General features: G+C 41.5%; 1 protein-coding gene across 2 annotated transcripts; it reads right to left on the minus strand.

Moving 5' to 3' along the window:
• Positions 1 to 1870: 1870 nt before the first annotated feature.
• On the minus strand, positions 1871 to 22980 carry spint2 (serine peptidase inhibitor, Kunitz type, 2). Of its 2 annotated transcripts, XM_008426736.3 has the most exons (10): positions 22386 to 22980; positions 17315 to 17485; positions 16377 to 16460; positions 16200 to 16223; positions 15539 to 15700; positions 15403 to 15450; positions 15147 to 15320; positions 15011 to 15055; positions 3660 to 3768; positions 1871 to 3567 (listed from the first exon to the last, which is right to left on the minus strand). In XM_008426736.3, the coding sequence occupies exons 1-10, from the start codon at positions 22798 to 22800 to the stop codon at positions 3480 to 3482; spliced, it is 1320 nt and encodes a 439-aa protein (XP_008424958.1). In that variant the 5' UTR covers positions 22801 to 22980; the 3' UTR covers positions 1871 to 3479. The 2 variants fall into 2 exon arrangements, with proteins under 2 accessions (XP_008424958.1, XP_008424959.1); XM_008426737.3 differs by lacking the exons at positions 1871 to 3567; positions 3660 to 3768 and adding an exon at positions 6692 to 12623 and having other exon boundaries at positions 22386 to 22973.
• Between the last annotated feature and the right edge of the window lie 1082 nt (positions 22981 to 24062).

A 24062-nucleotide genomic window follows, 5' to 3' on the forward strand; every position in this document is an offset into this window, starting at 1 on the left:
TGACTTCTCCTATGAATATAATATTTGCCAAATAGAATAAAAAGGACGAGTTTTTGACAATTTTTAAAATCGTAAAATATAAATTGTGCGACTTAATTTTAATGCCACAACAGTTAGTGTTGAATTTAGTCCAGAAATGTTTAGCACAATACATTCATAGAAAAGATGTGAAAATGTTCTGAATGCATGCGTTTCAAATGAAGGATTTATTTGTATAAACAAAGCCGGCGTGATAAAACCTGTCTGTGAAAGTTAAAGAACTGAAAAGAAACTGTTGACATCAAAATTACATAAGAATAAATTAAATTTCTCCAACTTCTTGAGGTTTTGATATTAAATTCCATAATCTATATTTGATTAAATATTTGATCCAGTGCAGGTTGAATATTATGTTGCATTAGACGTATTGAAAACCTATTTAAATAAGAATTTAGAACAGATTTGTTCAGTTTTATTTAGTTTCTGCACGACCAGTCAGTGACTGCAGATCCTTCTGCCTCAAGTCTTTACTGTCATCTGGTGGCAACTTCCGGGTACTACAATACAAAAAGTGTCAAACAAAAAGATAGAAATCATAATTTGCCACCTTATTATCAGTCATAATCAGATTTAATAAAAAAAACTCGTGCAAGTCTACATCAGAAGGTTATCTGGACTCGATTTTTCTTTTCATCCAGTAGGGAAAGAAGTACTGTAAGTTTATTTTCCTGTGTAGCAATCAGTGTTGTTGACAATATCAGAAGCGCAGAGAGTATGTAAACTTCAATGGTCCTAAAATAAGACCATTGAAGTTTACGGTTGTCCAACTGGACTCACAAGAATGAGATCAGAAAGTCGGTGCGGATAAAATTAATCTGTCAAAGAGGAAAAACCAGTTGTGCCAACTCCTCAACCCATTTAGCAGGGTTGGACAGTCAACAGTGAGATACGCAGAACAGAATGTGAAGCTCCATCAAAACATTCGAGCCTTTAAGACAGGGGTGTCAAACTCCAGTCCTCGAGGGCCGGTGTCCTGCAACTTTTAGAAGTGCCTCTGCTGCACCACACCTGAATAGAATAATTAGGTCATTAGCAAGGCTCTGGAGAACTGAGGAGGTAATTAAGCCATTTGATTCAGGTGTTTTGTACCTGTGGCACATCTAAAAACTGCAGGACAACGGCCCTTCAGGACTGGAGTTTGACACCCCTGCTTTAAGAAAAGCCGTTTCAGTCGAATGGGATTAACAAAACCGTGACTGAAACGGGTCCAGAATAGAGTAAGAGCAGCCAACTGCTTGACCAAACCCCCCTTAAAGTCAACATTACCGGTCATCATCCAAACTTCTGTAATTCACACCATTGTTGTTTTTCTGGACCAAACAGAAGCCAATCTTTTCTTACTGCTTAGATCCGACTCCAGGCTTTCAGGTAGTTTCCCAGCTCTTTGAGGACTGGACTCAGGTTCTGTGTTCTGACCTTTAAGCCACTTCAATAATCATGAGTCTTAATGCTCCATTATGATTGAGTCCACAGATAATCTCCTAGTTCTTCCACTCGTTCGAAGGCGTTCTGGATGATCATCCATTGCCGTTCCGTCTTGGTCGGAACTAGAACCATCTCTGGATTTGGTCTGGATCCAGAAGTTCGCATCACACAGGACTTTCAGCAACTCCCAGATCTTCAAAACGGCCAGGATGGTTGACCAGAAAACCTCCCTGCTGGTGTCCATCCTTCCAGTAGTCGATGGTTTTCCTGGAAAAGTGGCTTTTTTGCCCTGACAGAAACTGGCAGCTGATCCTGAGGAAGCTCTGCTCTGGTGGCATTAATCTGCTGGACGGCCGAAAGGGAAACCAGTAACTCTGTGGAATGGTGTCAATAAGGAGCAGCTTCAGACGGAATTGGGTAAATTTTATTTATTGTTTCTGTGGAGAGTGATCCGCTTTTCAGAATATTGATCACAACAGAATGATTACAAATTAGCCGATCAGTAACCTGATCGGTAGCTAATTGCTTAAAAAGAGGTATTTAAAAGTAGCTCAAACTCAGAACGACCCTGCTGAGATCAATAGATTAGTGATCAGATTATTGATCACAGTGAAACTTTAAAAAGAAATAAAACTTAAAATAATTCCAATAGTAGACTTGACAGATTCCCTGATCAATAAAACTTACAGAAGCCATTCAGATCTCAGCCTGCAGAGGGAACTAGACTGCAGGTGCATCATGGGAAATGGAGTTTAGCAGTAACAGTAATAATTTAGAGGCATGAATTTCCTCCTGCAGGCTGATTCTGTCACTTCCTGATCCATCAATGCACATCTGATTACCATAATCAATAACCCACATACACAACTGCTATTAAAAACTCATTAATGTTTATAACTGAAAACATTCACCAATACTTAATTATTGTAACCCCACTGATAAATTAACAATAATTGATTAAGTGAAAATGATCAAAACGATTCCTTGAATAATTGATTTAATAACATAAAAGAAAAACATAAAAGTTAAATTTTAACATTTAATTAAAACCGCCTGAGCTCCGATCTGTCAGCTGATCAGCTCACTGATCAATAATCACATCAACCTTAAAGGAACAGTATCCTGCTGACGGCCAATCAGAGGCTCTGCTCTGGGCGGAGCCAGGAAACAGAACCAGTACAGTCCAAACAGCACGTGACGAGGTGCTGATCTGATGTATTGATCCATCAGTAATCAGAAACTCTGCAGGTTCTGGTGGTTCTGATCGCCTCCTGTGAAGTTCTGGCTGTTTCTGGACTTTGTGTCGGGACCTGAAGTGATGCTAGAATCTGATTGGTGTCGACATCTGGAGAAACACTCAGAGCTTCACAGGAGACGAAGTTCAGAACCAGAACTTCTGCCTGTATTGATCAGAGAAATGATCAATACGGGCAGAACGACCCAGAACCACAGATCATCAGAGAGGTTTCTGGTTCGACTGCAGACAGGAAGTTTAAATGTTTCTCTTTGAAAGAAAAGCCAATAATCACGTGTCTGAATCATTCCCAATTGATGATCAGTAATAATCAATTACTTTGTTTCTGACAAGAAACCAGGAGCTGATCCGTGTCTGGAAATTTAAAATCAGGATTGAATCGGTTTTACTCAGGAGACCTGGACTGGAGCCCGGTCCCTGAGGACAGGACCAGCTGTAATTTGGGTTGAACTTTGAACCTGGAGGGTCTCTGCGAATCAAATGGCTCCTTTAATGAGGTGATCAGTAAGTGGTGATCAATAGAGGTGATCGATGACAAATCAGCCAGAGCTCTTGTGCTGCAAGGAGAAGAAAACATTTTATCGACGCTGTGAGCTCCGCCTTAGAACTGAAGCTCCGCCCCTTTGGTCGTCAATAACTGATGCTAATTAACAGATTGTAAGATAACTGATCCAACCTTGGATCACATTCTCGTCACCCTGATGAATCCCTGTAAGAAGAGAGAGCGGATCAGTTCTGAGTCGGAGCCCCGGCGGACCCCTCAGGCCTTTGGTTCTGGTTTGGGGCTCTCCGGGATGCTCAGCGAGTCCTGAGACGACATCTCGCCTGTGATTAGCCCCAGCTTGTCGCTGGGAGACGGGAAGAGTTTCAGTCAGACACCCTAAAGAAATGATCCTCAGTGATGCGGACACAGGCCAGCGGGGGGCGCCACTAAGCTCACCTGATGGAGGAGTAGCGGCGGGACTGCTGGCGGCGTCTCACAGTCATGATGACGAGCGTGGTGAGCAGCAGGGCGGAGATTATTGCCAGAGTGACGACGAGGAAGAAGGCTTCAGGAGAGACGAGATGAAGATCACACTTTACTTTTATTTTGAAAACACCTCACAGGAAGTTTAGGGTCAACTTCAGGTCACCCTTAATTACAGACTAATGAACCTTATGTAACCCGAGTCTCATTTTAGGATTATTAAAGAAATTAATTAAAAAAAAAAAAATTTCTTGAGAAACTAGGTTCTAGGTTCGTCTACTGGAGGTGGTGGCAAATTGCAAAACAGACAACTGGATGGTGCAAAATCCGTGAGGCGTATGTAAGAGCCATATGAATGAAATGAATGATTATTGAGGTGACGGGAGCGCACGCCTTTGACACTGGGGTGGTGGGTGTGTCGAGGTGGGCGTGGCTGTCACTGAAGGTATGAATTGGGAGCCATACTGGCGTGCTGGTTTATCATGTTTGAGGAAGTGGGTGCACCGGGTGGTCATAATTTCTGTTGACCGTGTTTAATGCCGTTTTATTGTTGCCACTATTGGATGGTTTGGCCTGGTCAGTCAGTGTAAGATTTGAAATAAGACAAAGTGGAATAAATAGATGATTGTGACAACAAAGAAGCGGCCTGGACTTATTTGAAGCACGCGTCGGACAGTTTACAGTCCCCCGAGTTATCCCAGTGCGGCCCTCATACATATTTAGCTTTGCCGCACAACTATCGTCAACAGAAAATGACAATCGAATGAGCGGTTCATTGGAAAGGCAAGTCTGGATTCGCTTCTGCTTGGAACAGTTTGGCAGCGGCTATGGCGCATCGAGCACAGCGCAGCGTCATCAGTTAATTGAATGAGATTCCTTCACTGCAGCTCAATCAAGTCCGCTGGAACTGAGGTATGGAAACACAAACACGCACACTGACTCGCTTTGTCTGAAGAGGAATTGTTGAGGACAAACAACGGGAAATGGAGTCAGCTGGATCTAAATCAAGCTCGGTTGTAAGCGGTAAAGAAGAGAAAAGACGATCAAAATTAACTGTTAAAGCATTACAAAATAAAATTGAGAAGCTTCAAAAGGATCTCAAAGCAAAAGTTCATAAAATTAAAGGAGAGATAAACATTATTAAAGAGCTTATGAAAAATGAAGGGAATCTCAAGAGTGTTCAGTCTCATTGTGACGATTTAAAATTATCGCTTGAAAATGCAAATCAGCTGTATGAGTCTGTTATTCCTCTGTTTCCTACTGAAGAACAAGAAAGACAAAACACTTGGTTTTCAAGCTTGTGTAAATATAATTCTGAATTTATACAAGAAGTTGAAAAATGGCTTTTAGATGCAGAGCAACTCAACAATGAAGCTCAAATAGGTGAAGAAGCCGATTTAAATCAGGCTCAAATGTCCAGAGCTGAACCCTGTGTGAATAAAGAGCTTAATGCACCTTTTGTTTCTCAGCATTCAGAGTGAAGAAAATGCTGATGTTCAGGATGATGTTAAGCCAAGTGACAGTGTTTCTAATGTTGACAGCAGAAGGTCTAGAGGATGTCGTTCATCAAGAACTAAGTCCTCTCTGTCTTCTACATCTTCAGCTCGTGTTAAAGCAGAAGCAGACATGGCTGCATTAAAGGCACGACACAAGTTGTTGAAACTAAAACATGCTTTAGAGGAACAGGAGGAACAACTAAGAGAAAAGAAAGAAGAACTGAATTTGGAGATTGAAATTGCAGCTTCAATGGCTAAAGTTAAAGTGTTGCAGGGCTCTGTCTGTTCTCAAGTAAGCAGTGCTGCTCAGATTAGGTCTGATGGCATGAATTCATATTTTGAGCGTGAAAATAAAAGATCTCAAATATTGAATGTTGATGCAGAGACATTTGTACCTACAGCAGCTGAAACTGAATGTCACGATAAAGCTCCAACCTTTCAGTCCTATTCTTATTTGGGAGCATGACCTAAAGACACAAAAGTTAAGCAAAATCCAGACACATTGACTGACCAGCAGTGGCGGAGCTAGACTTTTAAAGTTGGGGGGGCAAAGGGGGGGCCAGGACTACCTCTGGGGGGGCAAAATTTTAAATGTGTGTGTGCACATATATATAATTTTAAAAAATAACCAAACTGAATATTTGGTTAGTTTTTAAGCCCCTCTGTCATTTGACATGTTATAATTAACACCTTTGACTGGCGCACATGGAGACATGATAGACTTTACGCAGAGTTCATCGCAGAGGAAACTAAAATCAATCAAATAAAAGATCCTTTCTGAATATCATCTCATGGACACTGAACTAAATGCGTCTTTCTAGCAGATAAATAAATGTTTCGTTTGATGACTACAAATTGGAAATAAAATTATTTTTTTCTTTGACGGACAACGAAAAAAACTCTAGCGCCACCTCTGCTCCAAACTACGAACATTGTCGGCCCCTCTTCGGTTTTTTCTCTTTTTTGGGGAGGATCAATAAATAACTTATTGGTGTTTTACAACCACCAGGTATTAAGCGTTTTAGCCTTTGAATTGCACCACAGCGCAGCATAACTGAAACACCCAGGAGAAGAATATCAGCTTGTTGTTATGAGTATAAAGGAGGCTGGTATCGCGCCTGATAAAAATCTATTTATTTATGTCATCACATGGACTTATATAAAGTTTTATACATTTTCTTTTGATATATTTATTATTGTTTTTCTTCTTTAGATATTAGGTTGGCTTAGAATGATTCCAAATAATGTACAGGAATAACCTGGTGCTGATACATGTCAATCATCTGGGGGGGCCAATCAGATGACAGGGGGGGCACTGGCCCCCCTGGCCCCCCCTCTGGCTCCGCCACTGCTGACCAGGTGAAGACAAAAAACAACACAAGTTGAGGTTCCAACAGACCAAATGTTTCATCGGTCACAGCCACAATCATCACATCAGAAACATTCATTGTCAGTTGATCAAAATAAACAGCTGTTGAATGTGTTGGAAAGACAGAATGAAATTACAAGTTTGCTTGTAAATCAACAATCTTTATTCTTTCTGCCAAAACGGGACATACCAATATTTGATGGTGATCCACTCCAGTTTAAAACATTCATGACAGCGTTTGAATACAGCATTGAAACAAAAGCTCACAGACTGTCTATACTTTCTGGAGCAGTTCACTAGAGGTCAGCCTCGTGACCTAGTGAGAAGCTGTGTTCATATGCCTAATGATTCTGGATATGCTAAAGCTAAATCTTTGCTTCAAGAACATTTTGGTTGTTCATTGAAGATCATTGCTGCATACATGAATAAAGTTTTATCATGGCCTGCTTTGCAAGCAGAAGATGAAAAGGCTTTACAAGCATTCAGCTTTCTGCTCAGGGAATGCTGTAATGAGATGGAAAGCAATGGATGTATGCATGAGTTGGATGTTCCTACCAATATGCAAACAATTATCAAAAAAATGCCTTTTAAACTGCGAGACAGATGGAGAAATGATTTGTGTGATTTACAGGAGAAGTTCAAAAGAAGAGCCACCTTCAGTGACATTGTTTGGTTTGTAGAAAGGCAAGTGAAGATTGCCAGTGATCCACTTTTTGGTGATATCCAAGATTCTACATCTAGACCAAAGAAGGATGTTGGAATCTATAAATCACATCAGCGATTAAAGATAAAAGGAAGTAGTTTTGCTGCTGTTGTTGGAGATATGCAGAAGAAAACTGACTATGAAGTAAAGAAAGAAAGAGAGACGACTGTCATAAAGAGTTGTTTATTTTGTGGAGCTGGACATTCCTTGGACACATGCCCTCTATTGGAAAGGAGGTCTCATGGGGAGAAGTTGACATTTCTGAAAGAAAAAGGGGTGTGTTTTGGCTGTTTATGCACTGGGCACATCAGCAAAGACTGTAAAAGGCGACATCACTGTAAAGTGTGTGGCTTAAGACATCCCACTATGCTTCATGTCTTCTCCAAAGAAAAGGAAATTGCTCCAGTCCATAAGAAGGAAGTGGAGACAACAAGTGGAAGTGCCTCCATCTCTGCTCAGTCCAGTGGTCTAACTGGGGCCGGTGAGCATGGCTGTACTCTCTCTATTTTACCAGTCAGAGTGAAGTCTACAAAGAGCCAGAAGACAATAATAACATATGCTTTTTTAGACCCTGGAAGCTCTGCATCTTTCTGTACTGAAGAATTGATGAACAGATTAAATGTTACTGGGAGACATACAAGCATCCTTCTGCGAACAATGGGTCAAGAGAAGGTGGTTGGAAGCAACATTGTGTCAGATTTGGAGATTGCTGGGCTAAATGAAGACATCTTTTGTGAATTACCTGACGTATTCACACAGAGAAGCATACCTGTTCATTATAGCAACATTCCACACCAAGAAGACCTCGAAAGATGGCCACATCTGAAAAATTTGAAGATTATCGAAATCAATTCAGGAGTTGATTTGCTCATTGGGACAAATGTGCCTAAAGCGCTGGAGCCATGGGATGTTATCCGAAGTCAAAATGGAGGCCCCTACGCAGTCAAGACGATCCTTGGATGGACAGTGAATGGACCTCTTAGAGGAGACTATGATGTCGACACAAGAGAGCTACAACCAACTGTTACTGTTAACAGGATTTCTGTGTCAAAACTTGAGGACTTGTGGCAACAACAAATGAAGGTTGATTTTCCTGAATGTTCTCAAGATGAACAACCTGGATGGTCCAGAGAAGATAATCAGTTCATGGAGCTGGTTACAGAGTCAGTTAAGTTGAAAGATGGACATTACACCATCGCTCTACCTCTGAGACACAGAGATCTGAAAATGCCCAACAATAAGAAAGTGGCTGAACAGCGTGTGTTGAATCTCAGAAGGAAGTTTACCAAAAACCATCAATTCCATTCTGACTACACTAACTTCATGAATTACATCATTTCCAAGGGCTACGCAGAGAGAGTCTCAGTTGAAAATCTTGAACGGTGTGATGGGAGGGTTTGGTATATACCACATCATGGAGTATATCATCCTCATAAGAAGAAGATAAGAGTCGTGTTTGACTGTGGTGCAACATTTGGAGGAAAATCTTTAAACACTCAACTCTTACAAGGTCCAAACCTCACCAGTTCATTGGTTGGTGTCATCACTAGATTCAGAAAAGAACCTGTTGTCATCACAGCGGACATTGAGGCCATGTTTCATCAGGTCCGAGTACCACCATCTGATTCTGATCTGTTGAGATTTCTCTGGTGGCCAAATGGAGAGTATGAGCAGCATCTGGTGGAATACCGAATGGTTGCACACCTTTTTGGAGCTACATCATCTCCAAACTGTGCATGTTTTGCACTGAGAAGGTGTGCACAGGACAATCAACAACTGTTTACACCAAATGTCATAAATGCTGTGCTTCACAACTTTTATGTGGATGACTGTTTGGTTTCTGTAAGTACAGAAGAGGAAGCTGTGTCATTATACCAAGGACTCCGTGCTTTGTGTAAGAAAGGCGGATTTCAACTTCTCAAATGGATAAGTAACCGACACAGTGTTCTTACTGCAATACCACAGCATGAAAAGTCCATTGAGGTGAAGAACCTGAATATGGATAATGATGATCTACCAATGGAACGTGTGTTGGGTGTACAATCAGACCTGCTGAAATTCAAGATAATCCTCAAAGACAGACCTCTGACAAGACGAGGAGTCTTGTCCATTGTAAGTTCCATCTACGATCCTCTTGGATTTCTGGCACCAGTTGTTTTGGTCGCAAAAGGGATTCTGCAAGATCTAAGCAGAAGACACGTTGGCTGGGATGATCCCTTGCCACATGATGCTTCCCAGAAGTGGAAAAACTGGCTGGAAGAACTTCATCAGCTTGAACGGTTTGGAGTTAGCAGATGTCTGAAACCACAGGACTTTGGACAAGCCACAAGTTTGCAGCTTCATCATTTTAGTGATGCAAGCGAGAATGGATATGGAACTGTGAGCTACCTGTTGCAGTGTAATGCTGATGGACAAGTGCATTGTGCATTTGTAATGGGTAAAGCCCATGTAGCTCCACTGAAATCCACCACCATCCCTCGCATGGAGTTGACTGCTGCAGTGGTTGCCAGCCGTATGGATAAGCTGTTGAGGAAGGAGTTAAGGATGGAACTGCAAGACTCATTATTTTTGGACTGATAGTACTTCAGTTTTGAAGTACCTCAAAAATGAAAGATTGAGGTTTAAGACCTTTGTGACAAATAGAGTTGGAGAGATACTCAGTTTGTCAAATCCCTCACAGTGGAGGTACGTTGCTACCAGTATTAATCCAGCAGATTTGGCATCCAGAGGAACAAGTGTGAAGTCTTTTTTGAAGTGTCTGGACCAAAGTTTCTTCATGACCCTGAAAGGAAATGGCCTGCAAATCCTGAAGACGTAAGTCATTTTGCTCTGGAGGATCCAGAAGTTAAGACATTGGTTTCCGTTAATGTGACATGCACCAATGAACAAGTGGATCCAATTATGAACTTTATTCATTCATTTTCTTCTTGGGCCAAACTGAAAACAATGGTAGGATGGCTACTCAGGTTTAAACAATTGCTGTCCAAACTAGCTCAAAAGAGAGCACAACTAAAGTTGGATTTTGCCGACTCTGATCTTGATGACGTTACACTTCAAGAAAGGCTGAAGAAAGAAATGAATGGGTATAAGAAAAAGGTTGCATTGGGAGCCTTATCAGTGGAGGAGTTTGGAAAAGCTGAGAGTGCCATCATCTGCTATTGTCAAAGAAAGCGATATCCAGAGGAAATGATGAGTTTACAGAAACATGAACGTGTGAAGAAAACAAGCCAGCTCTATAAGCTTGATCCGATTCTTGAGGGTGGTGTACTAAGAGTTGGTGGAAGGCTAAGCAAAGCAGCTATGCCTGCTGAAGCTAAATATCCAGCCATATTGGCTAAAGACCTTTACATCTCTGAAATACTGCGCCACATACATCATCAGACAGGCCATGGTGGACGTAATCATATGCTTGCTGAACTGCGTCAAAGGTATTGGATCCCTGGTGCCAGTGTTGCAATTAGGAAGATCCTATCTAAATGCATAACATGTCGACGACTCCATGCTGCACCAGGAAGTCAAAGGATGGCAGACCTTCCACAGGAACGAGTGTATCCAGACAAACCCCCATTTACTTGTGTGGGTGTGGATTGTTTTGGTCCCTTTGAAATAAAACGTGGCAGAAGCCTGTTAAAACGATATGGAGTCATCTTTACCTGCATGGCAATAAGAGCAGTTCACCTTGAGATGCTGTCGTCACTGGATACTGATTCCTTCATCAATGGTCTCCGAAGATTTATTGCCAGACGTGGTCAAGTGCTAGAGCTACGTTCAGACAATGGAACCAACTTTGTGGGAGCTGAACAAGAGTTAAGAGAAGAAATTGAAAGATGGAATCAAACTCTCATCAGTAACACTCTCCTTCAGAAAGGAATAAAATGGTCTTTCAATCCTCCTACTGGTTCACACCATGGAGGTGCATGGGAAAGCCTTATTAAATCTGTCCGGAAAGTGTTAAATTCTGTTCTGAGAACACAGAGTCTTGATGAAGAAAGTCTTCACACGGTTTTCTGCGAAGTTGAGGCCATCATAAACAGTCGACCTATAACCAAAGCCTCTACTGATGCCCACGATCTGGAAGCACTAACTCCAAATCATCTTCTTCTGTTAAAGACCATGCCTTCATTGCCACCAGGAGTGTTTTCCAAGAGTGATATTTACACTCGGCGAAGATGGAGACAAGTGCAATATATGGCGGATCTCTTCTGGAAGCGTTGGTTAAAGGAATACTTACCTCAACTACAAGAACGTCAGAAATGGCAAAAGACAAGATGGAACTTTCTTCCAGGAGACGTCGTTCTCATCGTGGATGACTCTGCTCCACGAAACTCTTGGTTAATGGGTAGAGTTGTGAACATTGTTCCTGACAAAGGAGGACTGGTGCGGTCAGTTCGCATCAAGACAAAAACAAAGTACCTGGAAAGACCCATTACCAAGTTGTGTCTGCTTCAGGAGGTGGAGACGACATGAACATTTTAACAACTTTTTTCTCTGCTTTCTCATTACTAGTGACTTCCTTTTCTCTAGTTGATTGCTTATTCTTAAAGACAGATTTAGATAAATTAATATTGAACAATTTATGATTATTTGTTTTTTAGGATTGTCTCTTACATGTTAACATTTCAGATAATTATTTTGTAATAATTAGGGGCCGGAATGTAAGAGCCATATGAATGAAATGAATGATTATTGAGGTGACGGGAGCGCACGCCTTTGACACTTGGGTGGTGGGTGTGTCGAGGTGGGCGTGGCTGTCACTGAAGGTATGAATTGGGAGCCATGCTGGCGTGCTGGTTTATTATGTTTGAGGAAGTGGGTGCACCGGGTGGTCATAATTTCTGTTCACCGTGTTTAATGCCGTTTTATTGTTGCCACTAGTGGATGGTTTGGCCTGGTCAGTCAGTGTAAGATTTGAAATAAGACAAAGTGGAATAAATAGATGATTGTGACAACAAAGAAGCGGCCTGGACTTATTTGAAGCACGCGTCGGACAGTTTACAGTTCCCCGAGTTATCCCAGTGCGGCCCTCATACATATTTAGCTTTGCCGCACAACTAGTGTATTTATATGTACAATATATACAAGTTATTTAACAATTTCAAAGTTCAGCAAGGTTCCCTAGGCCAAGGAAGTCTCTGTCGATGATGAAAGGAAAAAAAACACAAAAAATAGTAGTAATTCAGTTCCAGCAGTGAAATGGTTGGCTGAATTTCCAACCAGTTTGGAATTGTTTCCTCAAATGATGGGTGTATTTCTGATTCGCTGTGGTTAGCTCGCCAGTCCGGTCAGAACGAAAAACCAGACAATCCTTGATGTGTTCTGGATCCTTCAGTCACTCCTCGAGCGGGGGTGGGATCTGGAACACACCCGGCCTGTGCAAACAGGTCCAAACAATCAATCTACATGTATTTTCTAATAATCGCGTGAGTCTACATAATTACATGCAACCCATGCAAAACAGTACCCTCACACAACAGTAGTTTCCGTAAACATTTCAATCCAAATGTGCTTTTAGATAGGTGTATAATCACAACAGGCTGGGAGGCTAGTGCTAGCATGCTAGCTCCCCAACAACACTCAACCGTGATCGCTACAACTTTCGGATGAAATGATCACACGTCTGTAAGTTAAGAGGCACACGATTGATTGATGTAACATCGACATTCAAAAACCGCTTTGGGAACAGAAGCCTACCTGCACGTCAGAGTCCGACAGCGTCTCCCATCTAAGGTGCGATTCAGCAGCAATATAAGCCATGGCTGTCAATTTAGGACGCTGACGTGCAGTTGTCACATGACGTTAAAACCAAGCGAGAACAATTGAGTTCTCGCTTGGTTGGTGTTAAATAAATTATGGAAAGGAGGATTTTAATTAAATCTTTAAATAAAAATACATAAAATTAGATCTAACAAAATAGAAAAATACAATAAACTGAATCTAACAGAAAAATTATCCTGGTTACACTTATCATTAGGTCAGTCTGGAACAGATTACCGATGATTAATCTACCAACCGGTGAATCTGTAAATTGGACTACTTTTACTCTGAAAGTCCTAAAGGACAGGATATCCACCATTAGTAAAAATAAAAAAAAGACTCAACAGCTGCCCACGTTCAGCTACAGTCAGTCAGGGTCCCCTGCCCTTAACCAGCACCTTCCGAAGATCCAAACGGGGTCCAACACTTTAATATCTTTAACAGTAGAGGGCAAAGGTCAAATCCTGGGGGATTGCTGGGGAAACGATTATGGGTGCTACTTCCGGCGGCTAGCGGAAGTAGCATTATTTCATTGTAATTTGTAGGGTATTTTGCTAATCTATGTTCATGATAGAAGTTACATCTCTTTTCGGTTATAATACAATATTTAGTATAACTTGTTTATAAAGAGACTGTCTGCTATTAGAGCTGCTCAGTACAGAAGATTCTAATTGTGAGTTTAATCACGGGGAGCGACAGAAACACGATCGTTACGTTTTGTAACGTAATGACCATGAGTTAGCAGCGCTGCTAGCAGCTCGTTTCTCTGAAGAACTGACAGAAATAAAGAGTAAAGCAGAGAAGAGCTGAGATCTGAGTTGTGCCGACAGTGTAAAACACCAGAACTGCACAATATTAGCTTGGTGTGATGTGAATTTTATTGTTCGTTTGAATTTAAATAATAATAAAGTTCATGATCCGAGTATTTATCATTATGACTGGGCCTGGAAATTGTATTTATAAGACAAAATAAAATATCTGGATGTATTCAATCCATCAGAACCAGAACCTTGAGGATCTCCATTGCTGAGTGTTGCTGCAAATCAGCAGAGAAATGACAGCAACTGCTGGGCTCCAGACCATAATACGGAGAATCTCTCCACTGGACTAGAACCGAACCGAATCACACATTAACCTGTTATAGACAGCAACTTACCACTGGAAAGTGTCGTAAGATGCACTTCTGGAGCTCGTATAACCGTTGTGCTGTTCGTGGCTGTACTCTAATAATCAGACCACATTTAGTTTGTGGCTGCAGCAAGTTCAAGAAAACCCACATCTGCATCCGAAGCAACTGAGTCAGTTAAGTAGCTACATATGCTAGCAGAAATGCGGCCATTTCTTCAAGTCGTCATCCCTCCCCTCAGTAGCTGTAGGTTGCGGTAAAACAATATTGTCACATTTAAGCTTTGATCGTTGGTGTTCCCATATATTTTGTAGCCTAAAAGCTCTGACGAAACCCAGTTAGCGTTAGGGTAACATGTAAACAAATGGCAGTTCCGGCTTGCAACAGAAGTTGCGCCCATAATTCACTCAAAGCATCATCATATGGTGCTGATGACATTATTCATCCTTCCATTTCCTGCCTGGGAAATTAGTTCTCTTAATTACAGGATGATTTCACCAACATCCAATGTGCTTTCACCTTGTCCCCATTCAGGTCCAATAGAAACCTAATGAGATTTTATCCTTGGATGTTGTTTAAATTGATGGTGTCCAAAACTTGATGTCCTCTGGTGTCTATTGATGGAACATTTGAAGTGTCAAATCCTGACCTGATTTTTCTTTACTGCAACAAATCCTCATCTGATTAAATTGTTCACAATGTTCGATTTCGTATCGACAAGCCTGCTTCCAAAACTAGTTTCAGTTTTATTAAAAAATGTAAATGTTTCAGATCTCTGGACAACTGAAGTGGAACCAGAACAGACGTGGCTACGATCACTCAATCTTTCTTTGGAGAGGAACATGCAAATAACCAGAGCAACACTGAGGAACTCACCTGCAGTCCATCTGCTTCTGGTTCCATCATGACCATCGAACTGACCTGCAAGACGAGGAATGGATCAAATAATCCGGAGAGACAAAGAGGTGAAACAAGCGACAGGTATTCAGCTCTTCCCATGAACAGTCCTTACCTGCACCTGCACCGCCACACACAGACATGCAGTCCTCCTCAGAATCGAACTTGTTGGCGTTCCCACCACAACCGCCGTAGGTGAAGGACTTGCAGGAGTCGGAGGCAAAGTCGTAGTAGAACATGGGGAAGGCGCCGCGGCACATTCCAGTCTGAGGACTCAAACTGCAATGATCTGACAAAGATGCACAATAATTACCAACCAAGTCCATGAACCCGAAGAACGACATCATCATGTCCAGCTCACTCTCTCATACCTGTGTTGTCTTCTGGGACCTTCTTGGAGGAAGGCAGGACAGAGACTCCTACAGCAAACAATGAGCGATTAGTTCCAGGCTTGCCTGCAGTGCTCTAGTCTGGAGTCTCTAGGTAGAACTAGACCTGGTACCTCACCTACACAGGTGGACTTGCAACTGTCCTCGTTCTCGTAATTGTTCTTGTTTCCTACGCAGCCGCCGTAGATGAAGGTCTGACAGATGCCCGTCTCTTTGTTGTAGTACCAGTGCTTATAGTAAGCTCTGCATGGACCCACATCATACTCCGCTTCACACAGCTCTGCGATTGGACAACAGCAACCCATAGAATCAACCAGGAAGCCCCCAAAAAACCCAAATAAACCACCACCCCAAAGTGATCCTCCAAAAACAAAGGACTCTCCAGAGAGACCCAGAGGAACGACAAAGCATCCTTCCAAACATCAAGGAGGAACTTCAGGACCTTCCCCCAGTGCAGAGCTTTACTTGTTCCCCCAGCAGGCCAAGAATTGTTTGCTTTAAATAGGGTCTTTATAAACCAGTAGAAGTGACAGTAAAGACAGATTAAGCTAGGCTTCCAGCTGACCCAGTGAACTGGGCCTGAGGGAGTGCACACCAATTGTACCGTCCCTGCACCTGCCCAAATTATGACACCTTCTTGTGCACCTCCAAATTTTTGTAACTTAACACAAAAACATGGTGGGTTTCACTGGTTCCACTGGGCTCAGCAGGTTTTCTGCACCCCGACTGTTTCTGCAGAACCAAACGCACCAGAGCACTTTGTGAGGAGTGAGACGTACCTGCGAACTGATCAGCTGACATTTCTGCAGGAAACACAGAAAGAGTTTGGTGAGTGAAAGGTTCATCAATCCTAACTTCTTAGCTTCTTACGAACCGGAACCATAAACGGATCTGCTTGTTATTGATCTTGGACCTATGAATAAAGTGCTGCTTTAACCGAGTTTGTGGAGACTAACCGGACTTGAGTAGAGGGGCCATCCGAGGAGCTTTGGGAGCCGACTCTGGAGCAGAAGTTGGGACTTCGTCAAGCAGAACTGAACCTGAACACACAAGTTATTAATGAGACAGGTCAGATAAAGGCTTCCCTTCGGATCGATTGTTCATGGTTCCTCTCAGATTTAATAGTGTTTTGTTTCACAACACTTCTCAGATGGACAGAACAAAGAAGAACTTCTGAACTTTAACACATTTCCTTTTGGCTGCTAAGTGGTGTTTTGTCTGCAGAGCAAATAAAGCAGTTTTTGTCTGCAGCCCCGCCCTCCTGCCTGTTGTTGGTTATCTGAACTGGGAGCGGTGCTGCCTATCTGGACCCTCCCAGTTTGCTTTAAGATAGCATGTGGTCACTGTGATGATCCAAAACAGAGAGACGGCATCTGATTTTCAGCCTGAGGCTGAAGGAAGCAGGAAGAAACCAGATCCAACAAGGATTACAACCCAACTTCAAACCTGAACTTTAAGGTTTTCATGTTTCTCTCAAGCTTCCTGAAGCTCAAATAAATCAAACATTTCAGCATCTCGCTTCCTTATTTTGCTCTAGCACCACTAAAGTTTGACTGGAATCTTGTCCAAATTCTCAGATATGATCCAGAATCCAAGCCTTCCTGCAGCGGCTCTGTTCAGTCACATGAGGTCAAACCCATCAACCGCTCAGTCTCTGGGATTTCATACCTTCATTTTGGGGTGGTTGTCAACCGGTGGAAAGAGTTTTACTGAATCATATCTGACAATTCAGCAAGTGCAAACTTGTAAGTTCAATTCCAGCTTTCTCTAACGCCACATGTCAATGTTCCTTTGGGCCCAAGCCACGTGTTTCCTAACCTTTTACATCTCCAGACGGTTTCCGTTGTCTGACCATGAAGACCAGACCACTGGCAGGCCAGTGAGAGGATCTTACCGGTGACGCCGCTGCAGGTGTTGTCGCACTCTTCCTGGGTCTGGAAGTTGTTGTCGTTGTTCTGGCAGCCGCCGTAGATGAAGCTGGTGCAGGTCTGGCTCGTCACGTTGTAGAAGAACCTGGGGAAGGCGCCGCGACATGGACCCGTCCTCTGAGGCTGACGGCAAATATCTGAGACAGACATGAACTGGAGTTTAGTTTTAACACAGAGGGCAGAATAAGGGGATTTTCCCACTCAGGAAACTTTCATTCCTACTTGTTTAAGGGAGCCAGCAGAAGCAAAAAAGAGATTTTCTTCTCATCGTTTTAACTCTGGAGGACCTGCGTCTCCCTTTGGAAGGATCTTAAATATTTACAAGAATGGTGGATGCCAAATAAACTGAAGTCACCATTTCCACTGAGTGCTACAACACAATTTGGTTGACTGTTTTGTACATTTCTCTTGTAAAAGTGGACGGTACCACCAACCCGTCCCAGACCATTCCTGAGGCCCCAGTTCTTGCTCTGTAGACTATGGTTCGGTACGGTTAGGGTGGAGCGACTGCGGTCACGACGGCGTGCATTGACCAGGGACAGAAAAGCATCAGCTTGCAACAAGAACAAGAAATACTTGTTTTTCATCGCACCGGAATTATGCCACGTTGGGCGTTTGGGTTTTACCCCGGTTGTCCAGTGAGAGTCCAATTGGCGGTAGAGACGCTCTCCAGTAGTTTACTACTGGTCGGTCCAGTAGTAAACTACTGGACCGACCCGCTCAGTGGAAATGAGGCTTTACCTGGGTCGTTTCTCATGTGAAATCTAATATCATCAAAGTTTTCATGTTTCTTTGGACTTCGTCCTCCTTGCAAAAGTAAATCCTATTGGTCAGCATCAGTTTTATTCAAATCAAAATTCCAGAGTTTTACACATTGTTACCATTTACTGTTGATCGAACCGAGTCTCAGCAGAAAGTTGTGGAAACAGTCGGTTTAATAAAGAGGACTGGTCGATCCGGCTCCATCGCTGTTTTACCTCCAAACATTGAACTGCAGAACATCTAATGTCTAAAACCAAACAGTTTTTGTTTCTCATAAAATGCTTTGATCTCCACAGGAATAATTCACAGCAAATTCCTTTGTAACCAGCAGGGGGCGACATCCCAGGCTCCTTAAGCAAGTGAACTATTTCAGTTTTCTGGACAATCACTGATCTTTAAAGCGTCTGACCTGACTATTCTGATCGATTTTGTTTTATAAGTCACTAAATACAGAGTTTATAAGCAACAAGTTACATTTAGATGACTACCTAAATGTACTTTTACTACACTGTACTTTGTATTTTTACGTAAGTAATTTTATTATGAAGTATTGCTACTCTTTTCCGAGTAAAATTTCTGGATACTTGTTTTAACCAAAAATTCACCAGACATGCAGTTAATGTGTAAAGTTTCATACAAATAATATTGAAAGGAATTTGCCTGGTTTTATTTGATTATATTAATTGATTTTTTTTTTTTGGTCTTTAAAATGCCAAAATTTTCCATTTTGATCCATCTGATTATGTAATTTTAAAATATTAAATGATCGATGTTTTGATTACTCGGTGCAATCATAACTAGGCCTGTTGCAATAATCAATTCATTGCATTGTAAATTAAAACGAAATTTTTATTTACATTTTTTATCATTTTTTTCCTCTTTCTACAAAACACTGGATAGTAAAAGTTTTCAGGCTGGTGCTTTGTTCTCGAAACCTTTTTTAAAGGACATTTTGTTAACAGAGACTTTATGATTTATTTTATTTGTCATTTCTGTTTTGTTTATTTTTGGATATTTAACATTTCCAGGGTTAAATGTTCACTAGTTTAAAGTTTAATCATCTTTGAGAATGTGTTCTTTGATTATTACTATTATCAGTTTAAAATGGTCTCCAAACAACATTATCTTTTATTGTAGTTCTTTAGTCTGACTTTTATTAATAATCAAATATAAACAGGTACTAAACCACCTGCTGATTCATCCTGCTGAGGAAAACTCAAACGTTCTTGGAAATGTAAACAGGAAGTGATGTCAGAAACATCAGAAATGGGCTTTGTTTACCGGAGGCTCCGCCCCCATCTGACAACAATCCAATCTGATCTAAACACAAAGGTGAGGTCAGGTGTGTGAAGTGATCACACTGCTCCGTGCCCGAGGCTTTGTGAGAAAGTCAGAACCGGAGGAACCGGTCGGACCGGAACCAGACCGGGTCTCATACCTGAGCTGAGCCTCAGTCAGCAGTGAGTCAACTGCTACCTGCACAGGTGAGCTGAAAACAACAGCTCAGCGTTGGAGCTTTAATTAGTTTTTAGGGAGTGTTTGCTAGTTTTTATTAGTTAAATATTATTCAGTTTTATTTTAGCTTCCATTAGTGATAGTTGTAGGTTTTTCATAAATAAGTTGATTATAACAAGGTTTATATAATTAACTAAAACAAATAAAATAAAAAAAAACTACAAATAAGTGGAACTACATCATGTGGTTAGTAAAAACGGAGTAATTTGTTGACCAATCACGGCACCCTAAGCCCCTCCAGGTGGCTACGCTACGCTACGCTACTTCACAAAATGGTGACATGCATTTTGAAAATGGCGCCTTCTGTTGAGTATTCATTATATAAAACCACCTGTCATTAATTTTTATGTACAGAACTCAAAAGTATTAACCAAAACTAAACTGAAACTAAACAATATGTAACTATTAAAAACTAGCAAACTAAAACTGACGAAGTCACAAACCATAAAACCCCAAACTATAACAACCCCAACACTCAACAGAAGATAAGTTTCACAAAATGGCTTCAATGAATGTTCAACCACCAACTGACTGATGTTTTATCACAACTGTTGCCATTTTACGGAGTAGCATAGCGTAGCGTAGCATAACGTAGCGTAGCATAGCGTAGCGTAGCATAGCGTAGCGTAGCATAGCGGCCCAAAGGAGTATGGAGCGAGTAATTTACCAACAGCTGACATAAACTACTAATAAACGGATTCATAATCAGAAAAACAAAGAATATTATAGCTATAATTTAAGTTTTAGTTGTATAAAAACACATGATATAGTTATAATTAGTTGCCTTTTTTCCACATTACCGTTTTTATTTATTTCAGTTACAGGAAATGTTTCAGTTTTCATTAATTTAATACATTAACCTTGGTTCTGAACTGCAGAACCTTCAGATTGGGTTTATAAGTGGAGGTCCAATGTGATCTGGATCAGAGGCGACCCAGGAAACTGTTCTGGTTGGAAGTGCTGCCTGTAAAACTGGAGCGGTTCTGACCCGGATAGTGTTCACATCCCTGCAAGAACCAAAAAAACTGGACTCGCATCAGAATCTTAGGCCAGAACTTATGCAAACTGACTCTGAACCGGGACAGAACACGATCCGGATCATTCTGTTTGATGGAGGGAATAGTTTAAATCATCCATCAGAACTGGTTCTGATATCAGTTTGAAAATTAAAACATGTTCATAGTTTGAGATCCAGAACCGTTTCATTCCGTTTGGTTCTGTCCAGTTTTAGTCTCAGTTTTCTGGTTCTGAAAATGCCGCAGTGATCAGATAAAACCCAGAAAGCATCAGAGAACCAAACCTGTCCTCATTAATTCATCTGAGGAACCAAACGGTTCTGGATCACGTCCTGTTCTGGACTCCGGGCCTCAGCAGAATCATCTGGTTCCGACGGTTAAAGCAGCCAAACCAGACCAGAACCCAAACGGACTCCATATCAGTAAATCATGCCAGTTTGGAGCAGCGGATCAGGACAAACAGGAAGTAGAGGTCCTACATAAATTCTACTTCCTGTTACCTGAGCAGGTTTCCTGAACCACCTCCATTTTCAACATTTGAGTGAAATAATTTATTTTTAGAGAATTGCTTAAACATCGAACACAAAAGCCAATATTTATGCCGATATGTTAACAGCTCAAATTAATATTGAAATTCCATTTGTAACATTTCCTGTTTTCCTTTCCTCATCATGTTTGTGTGATTCCTTTTTATTACACAAGTAGAGCCAATCAGAGGGAAGTAGAGGGAAGCCTCCACTTCCCTCTGATTGGCTCCTCTGGTTCCTTACACACTCTCTTCTCTTCTCTTCTTCTGTGTTTTGTTCCCTTCTTTATTTTCTCTCTGTGACTTTCTACTGCAGCCTTTCTCTGTAATGTTCATTTGACCTTCAAATGTCTTTAAAACTTAAAGACATTCTTTATCTCTGTTCAGTTTTACGTCATATATACATATTTATTTATATTTTGTTATGGTGCGTTTTTTAATTCTCAAAGGTAAAACAAACAAAAACAGAAAACAAGTAAACACAGGAGACCGGAAGTCGGGCCAAGCTGACGGCTCCTCATCTTCAACTAAATCATGTTGATTAGAAGCTGAGCTGAAGTTTATTTCCGGTGTTACGTCAATCCGCGTTTCCCCATCAGATACGGTTCCCCCTGCGTCTTCTTGCCGCTCCGCCCATGCGGCAAAATACGCGCGTGCTCGTGCTGAGCACTGAGAAAGCACGCGCGTAGGGAACTACGGACACCGTGAAAGCTCAAACAACATGTTTCGGCAAAGTTGTCACTTTCTTCACGTTTTTGCGGGAAACAAATAGTAATAATACTAATAACAATAATAATAAAAAATAATAGTGATGATAAATACGTATATGTCACATATTATATATATATATATATATATATATATATATATATATATATATAAATCTGATGGGTGATTTTAACATAGGGGGAACGGTATCTGATGGGTAATATCCAGCATTAAAATACATTGCCCTGTTTTTATTTCATGAATATATATATGTATATAGAACTAAACATATATATACATTTATAATAATTATAATATCTTTGTGACATTTATGTATTTATCATCACTATTATTTATTATTATTATTACTAGTATTATTATTGTTGTTGTTATTGTTATTATTATTCGTTTCTCATACAACCATCTGACTGATCAGTAAATTAACCCGACATTAATCCCATCTTGAATTAATCATTAATGACTGATTATTGGTTTCTTTCCGGCGCTCACCGCTGTTGTTGCTCCGCGGCTCTTCGGCCTCCAGCAGCGGGACGACGCGCAGGCTGTTGCCGCCTGTGGGGGCTTCCTGGTCGGCCTCTCTCTGCTGCTTCTTCCGGAACACCTGGAACTGGGAGCTCTGCTGCAGCGAGCAGCCGGCCGGGCCGCAGCTCACCAGCATGCACTGCATCCCTCCGTCCGCCGGCCGCCCGACCACAGCCAGGTCGCAGCCCGCCTCTTCGCAGCAGGCGGTCTGGCAGCTCTCCGGGTTCGGCACCTCGTGGATCTGGCCCAGGTAGCGCGCCCCGGCTGCGAGGGAGTCCGGGTCGAGGCCCTGGTTCGGATCGGTGGACTGGTCCCAGTCACAGGTCTGAAGCCGTCCGAGCCGGACCAGCAAGCAGAGCAGGAGGAACTTTGGAGTGAACATTGTGAAAATCTGCCTGAGGATTGATTTTCCTCTAATCCTGGTGTAAGCTGTAAGAAGCCGAACCGAACCTCAAACAGCTGGTGACTTCCGCCTCTTCCAGCGCTTTGTGTCGCAGTTTAGTTTACCTGCGACAGGTGATGTCACTTAAGCCACGCCCCTTGCGACACAACATGACAGCGACGCTCCTCCTGCTCTGCTTCCTGGTCCGGCTCGGACCAGATTGTTTTCTGAAATACGACACATTTAATAATAAAATAAAAAGATAAACAAAATGAGAGCTGATCTACGAAAACATCAGAACACATTCAGAACCAGAATCTGGGCTCGGAACCAGAATCTAAACCTTCCAGCTTTTCTATATCAAAACTTAAATGAAGTCAATTCAGTCCCTCCGTGTCCAGTTGTTTATTTTTTTATCAATAAAACAAACAAAACAATAAAGCGGTGCCTAGCACACAGTGAACAGAGATTTTATTATTATTTTCATTTTGAATATGCAAATGAGGCTGTATAGTTGGTGACCGCATAATCAATCACATAATGTATGCAGATGATTTGGTAATCTTAAGTCCATATAGTGCTGGCCTTCAACAACTATTAAGGGTCTGTTCCCAATATGGTTGTGACTTTGACATCAAATATAATGCTAAGAAAAGCAACGTTATGATTGTTAGAAGTAGGGCAGATAAGCATCTGATAACCCTTGACTTCTCTTTATCTGGCATTGTCCTCAACAGATGCAATGAAATTAAATATTTGGGACATTACATAACTGATGACCTGTCTGATGATTGTGACATTCGTAGGCAGTATTGTATGATGTATGCACAAGCTAATACTTTGGTCAGAAAGTTTAGTATGTGTTCATCCGCTGTGAAGATGGCTCTTTTTAAAGCTTTTTGCACTTCACTTTACACGGCCCATCTGTGGCGAAGATGCAACAAAAGTAGCCTGCAGAAACTTTATGTGGCCTACAATGACGGCATGAGGCTCCTACTCAGAGTGCCTAGATGGAGCAGTGCTGGCCATATGTTTGTACATAATGATGTTCCCACATGTGCAGCTGTGCTCAGGAATCTCATGTATAGATGTATGTGTAGATTTTCTGTGTCATGCAATAATATAATTGCAAATTATTAGTAAATCCTGTTTTTAGTACAGTGAGATTTTTCTCAAGATTGTGGAAACATTGGTGTCATCATTTATTTGTGACTCAGTGAATGTCATGTTTTTTTAAATTATTTTTATTTTATTATTTCTTT

The sequence above is a fragment of the Poecilia reticulata genome, chromosome 13, assembly GCF_904066995.2.
Source record: "Poecilia reticulata chromosome 13, P_reticulata-male-v2, whole genome shotgun sequence".
NCBI classification, from domain to species: Eukaryota; Metazoa; Chordata; class Actinopteri; order Cyprinodontiformes; family Poeciliidae; genus Poecilia; species Poecilia reticulata.

Coding starts and splice junctions, on each gene's coding strand:
- spint2 (XM_008426736.3), bottom strand. CDS start 22,800: ATGTTCACTCCAAAGTTCCTCCTGCTCTGCTTGCTGGTCCGGCTCGGA. Junction 16,224..16,376: donor GGCCCCTCTACTCAAGTCCG/GTTAGTCTCCAC, acceptor TGTTTCCTGCAG/AAATGTCAGCTGATCAGTTC. Junction 3,568..3,659: donor CGCCGCTACTCCTCCATCAG/GTGAGCTTAGTG, acceptor CCCGTCTCCCAG/CGACAAGCTGGGGCTAATCA.